General features: G+C 43.2%; 1 protein-coding gene across 1 annotated transcript; it reads right to left on the bottom strand.

The window, feature by feature from the left end:
- Positions 1 to 446: 446 nt before the first annotated feature.
- LOC119564267 (scale keratin) lies at positions 447 to 2,996 on the bottom strand. The gene is made up of 3 exons (XM_043535463.1): positions 2,964 to 2,996; positions 1,083 to 1,427; positions 447 to 1,010 (listed from the first exon to the last, which is right to left on the bottom strand). Exons 2-3 carry the CDS (start codon positions 1,405 to 1,407, stop codon positions 895 to 897), a joined length of 441 nt encoding a protein of 146 aa, XP_043391398.1. The 5' UTR covers positions 1,408 to 1,427; positions 2,964 to 2,996; the 3' UTR covers positions 447 to 894.
- Between the last annotated feature and the right edge of the window lie 1,144 nt (positions 2,997 to 4,140).

Below are 4,140 nucleotides of genomic sequence, written 5' to 3' on the forward strand. Positions count from 1 at the left end.
AAATAAATTGGTTAGTCTCTAAGGTGCCACAAGTACTCCTTTTCTTTTTGCTAATACAGACTAACATGGCTGTTACTCTGAAACCTGTTTAAAGTGAAGGACGTGCATTGGGTTTCCAGGAACAGAGCCTTAGAACATTTTGTGAGAGCTGAAACAAGCCATGTTTTAGAACTTATAGATGAGCTCTCTGCAGGAAGGAAAACTCCCATTCAATAGCACCAGGAGTGAAATGTGCATCAAGAGAGAAATTCCCTCCGGTCCAGAGGACCTGCCCAATGCCACTGACCAAGGAATGTGTCTTAGTCTCTTCTTACTTATGAGCTTGAGTGGGATTGATGCAGTGCACAGAGCTGGTACTAAACATCTTCACAGGGGAGAAAATCACCCAGAGTGTTTTGGAGAGAAAGAATGGAGGGGAAAGGAAAACCAGAAGGCCGATACTATGATGCAGTATAATTTTTAATGGGAATGAGCAGTGCAGTTTACACTCACAGAATGAAGTAATGCAGAATACAAAGAATATATTTTCAGGGTTACAAAAAGAGCTACAACCAATCACCGGTCCATGGTGATGGATTTCGCACAAGGTATTCTGCTTTCTTTCTTGAAGTTGTAGAGTTTGCCAGTCATGTCCTGTCTTAAACCCTTTTTTTTCTCCTCAGCATCAAATGGGACAAAAGCCCAATATGAGCATAAGACTAAGCTGCAGAACAATATAGACCATGAAGCTAAGGTAACAGGTAACAAGAGGAAAGCATAGATAGGCCTGATTTATACAGGCAACGAACAACCAAAACCCACACTGATTTGAGTAGTGTTGTAGCTGAGTGGTGAATCTTTCTCTTCTCTTTCATTTCCTGGTTGTTTCTTCTTCTGTGGAACTTTCTTCTGGGTTTAACATGGGCCACAGCTTCCACGGCGGGAAGAATAGCACCTGCTACTGTATCTCTTCCCATACCCACATAAGCCCCCATAGCCACCCCCATATCCACCACCGTACCCATATGAGCCTCCATAACCGCATAAGCCCCTATAACCATATAAGCCCCCATAACCACCCCCATATAAGCCCCCATAACCACCCCCTAAACCACCTCCATATCCACCCCCGTATGCACCACCGTAAACTCCACCATAACCAATTGAGCCACCCAAAATACCACCCCCAGATACACCCCCAGCTCCATAGGGTAGAGCTGGTAAGCTGCTTCCCACTAAGCTCTGTTGTGGGCAGCTAGAGAGAATTGGTCCTGGGAATAGCACGGAAACTGGTGGTGGATAGACCACTGCTGTCGAATCTCCGCACAAGGTGACACAAGGCTCATTGCGGGCAACAACACATGGATCTGGGCATATGTCAGGATAACATGAGCTGGGTCGGTAACACAGGTCTTGGCAGGAAGACATCTTTTGTGATGGTCGTAAACCTGAAACACACAGGAGGGAGCAGAGGAAACATAACACGTTGTTGAAATTGGAATAGGAGAATCACCGCTGGTGTTCTATGATAATGGGGGCTATGTAGGTCCCTTTCTGCAGGCTACATATCCGGGTATTCTTATAAACGTCCACACCAACCAGCCAGCCCCCAGTATTGCTGACATAGTTGCCTTAGCTGTCTTTTCCGTGAGGTTCCAACGGGTAGGTGCACACTGAGAATATCTACTGGATTGGGACCCACAAGTGAAATAGAAAAGTGACTGCCTACTCTCAGGTTCTGCCTGGGACTAAAGGGGAGGTTAGATGCCTTAGTCTCTCTGTGGGTTTGGTTTCAGGAGGTTCAAGGATGGGTTTCCAGTCCAGCTAGGATTAGTGAGTGCTGAGCCCTTTTGAGATTCTGGTCCCATTGGACTTGCCCAAGATCACAAGGAAACCTGTGCCAGAGAGCATGTCCTGAAGCAGGTTTTCTGAGGCCCTATTTGTGCCATGGCCACATGACCTTCCATTCCCACCAGCCCCTGAAGGATGAGGAAAAAAGACTCAGACTAATTCCTAACCCACAATAGAGAATATTTCCATCATGGATGGCTGCAATTTTCAAACCATTTTAGACAATTATGGAGATGCAGTAAATTGTTCAAGTGTTCCTGTTAAACCACTTTAACACAGGGTCTAGACCCCTCAGATCGTCTAAATCATCACACTTGCCTTTCACTCAAATGTGCTACTTTGACTTACACCAGCTAAAGATCTGGATCGAAAATCATGAGTTGTACCAGTAAAAAGTCAAATATTGCCGTATTGCATCAGGTCAGTGATCCAGCTCATCCAGTATATTATCTCTAGTAATGTGCAGCATCACACGCCTCAGTTTAAGGTATAAGAGTTCTGAAGTTGTCCACTATGGAGTAAAGTGCCCTTAAAGTGACTTTCTGCCCAACATACCTAAGCACAGGCTAACTTTGCCCTGAAGGAGACTACATATATATATATATGTCTGTGTGTATACTCTGAGTTTTTCTATATCTACAACTATATCAGAAAAGGACCATAGAACTGCTTTTCAAAATTTATATTTGAAATCTGATCTCCAATGTTTTATGGAAATGGTAGAGTCAGATCATCACCCAGGTAAACCTTTGTGCCTGCAATGAAGTCAGCTGAAGATCTGGCAATGTGTATTTATATATCAAGGGTCAGAGTAGTGCAGTCTATTATCAAAGTAGACAGAGGCTGAGATTTGTCATAATTGTGTAAGGAATTTCCATGTCCAATCTCCAATTATAATTTTTGGGAATGGGGTCCAAATCCCATATGCAGATTTGAAAATCCCAACCAGATAGTTTGAAAAGACAGCATCCACCAATACCTGCAATTGACTAGCTACAGAAAGACTCCTACCCAAAGAAAGATGCCCCTGTCCCAACATTTCTAAAGTCACACCCTATTAGAGCAGGAATTAGTTCAAAGTTAAAACATTCACTAAAGCAGCAATTGTATCAATTGGAGCCAAGTAGACTTACCAAGCTCACCAAGGGGAAGGAGTCGAGAGAAGTGGATAGAAGAGCCTGGAGTTGCAGGCACTTTTATACACCTTCTTAGCCAATGGGAAGGATAGTAGACACCCTCTATGCATTTGGACCTTGTTATTAACCCAGCAAACTATTTTCTTGAATGTGCAACTCCTCTAATTATTGTAATGGCTTTGATCATGGTTAAGGATTACTATTCAATTCACAGACCCACACAGGGTGACATGCATGCTGCTACTGGCAGGTCCCTTTCATCTTGAATCTTTATGGGCCTGATATCTTCATGGTATCATCCCACTGACTTTCTTGGTGTCAAAATGGGACTAAATCTTGCTCCATTTCTTCAATTCTGTTTTGAATAACTTCAGAATGTGAGGGTGACTCAGAGGTGTATCACTAGTACAATCTACTGTCATGCACAGGATTCCATGTTAGTTCTTTGTTTCCAGACTAGTATCTAATTAGCGGCAAGGTGGAGTTTACCCTTGAAACTCCTTGGAGGATCGGAGGTATTACTTAGAGTGCTTGGAATACCTACCCATAACTATTCACTATGTGTTGTGCCAACATGCTTTTGAAATCCATGGATGTCTTTCCAATCAATGCAATGGCCTTCAAACTAGGCCTTCTGGATTACAATACTCTCCTGGATTCATGGCCAATTTAAGACCTATGAACAACTTCAATACCCGATAAGCCTTCAAAGTGGAGTTGAAGCAGTCTCAAAATGGTGCATATTCTTTTGTGTTCTAGCCATGCCCGGAGATAACACTCAGTCTAAAGCACTTAAACATTCCAGTCTGAAGACATGATCCGTGCTTTAGAGTCAAGGACTCAAGCGATGAACAAAATTGAATACACAAGGTTTGCTTACTGAAGTTATTTCCCTGAGTTGCATGAAAAAGTGGCAGTAGATGAAAGGAAGGAGTGCAGTGTTGTTTAAAGGTTTAGGATTAAAATCTTGGAACTGCACTTCCATTCATAACCTAGCAAGTCAGTGGTGTTCTTCAGGGACAATGTTCCTGACAGAACCTGGGAAGAATACCAGGAGAGATGGAAATAAAGTCTACTTAGTCATCGGGGGGAAGGAGGCGGCATGGTTGAGGAATGAGCTTCCAGGAGAAAGAAGACTAATCAAGAATCTGACCAACCTTAGCACCGGATCAAT

Source organism: Chelonia mydas, chromosome 24, assembly GCF_015237465.2.
Source record: "Chelonia mydas isolate rCheMyd1 chromosome 24, rCheMyd1.pri.v2, whole genome shotgun sequence".
Classification (NCBI taxonomy): domain Eukaryota; kingdom Metazoa; phylum Chordata; order Testudines; family Cheloniidae; genus Chelonia; species Chelonia mydas.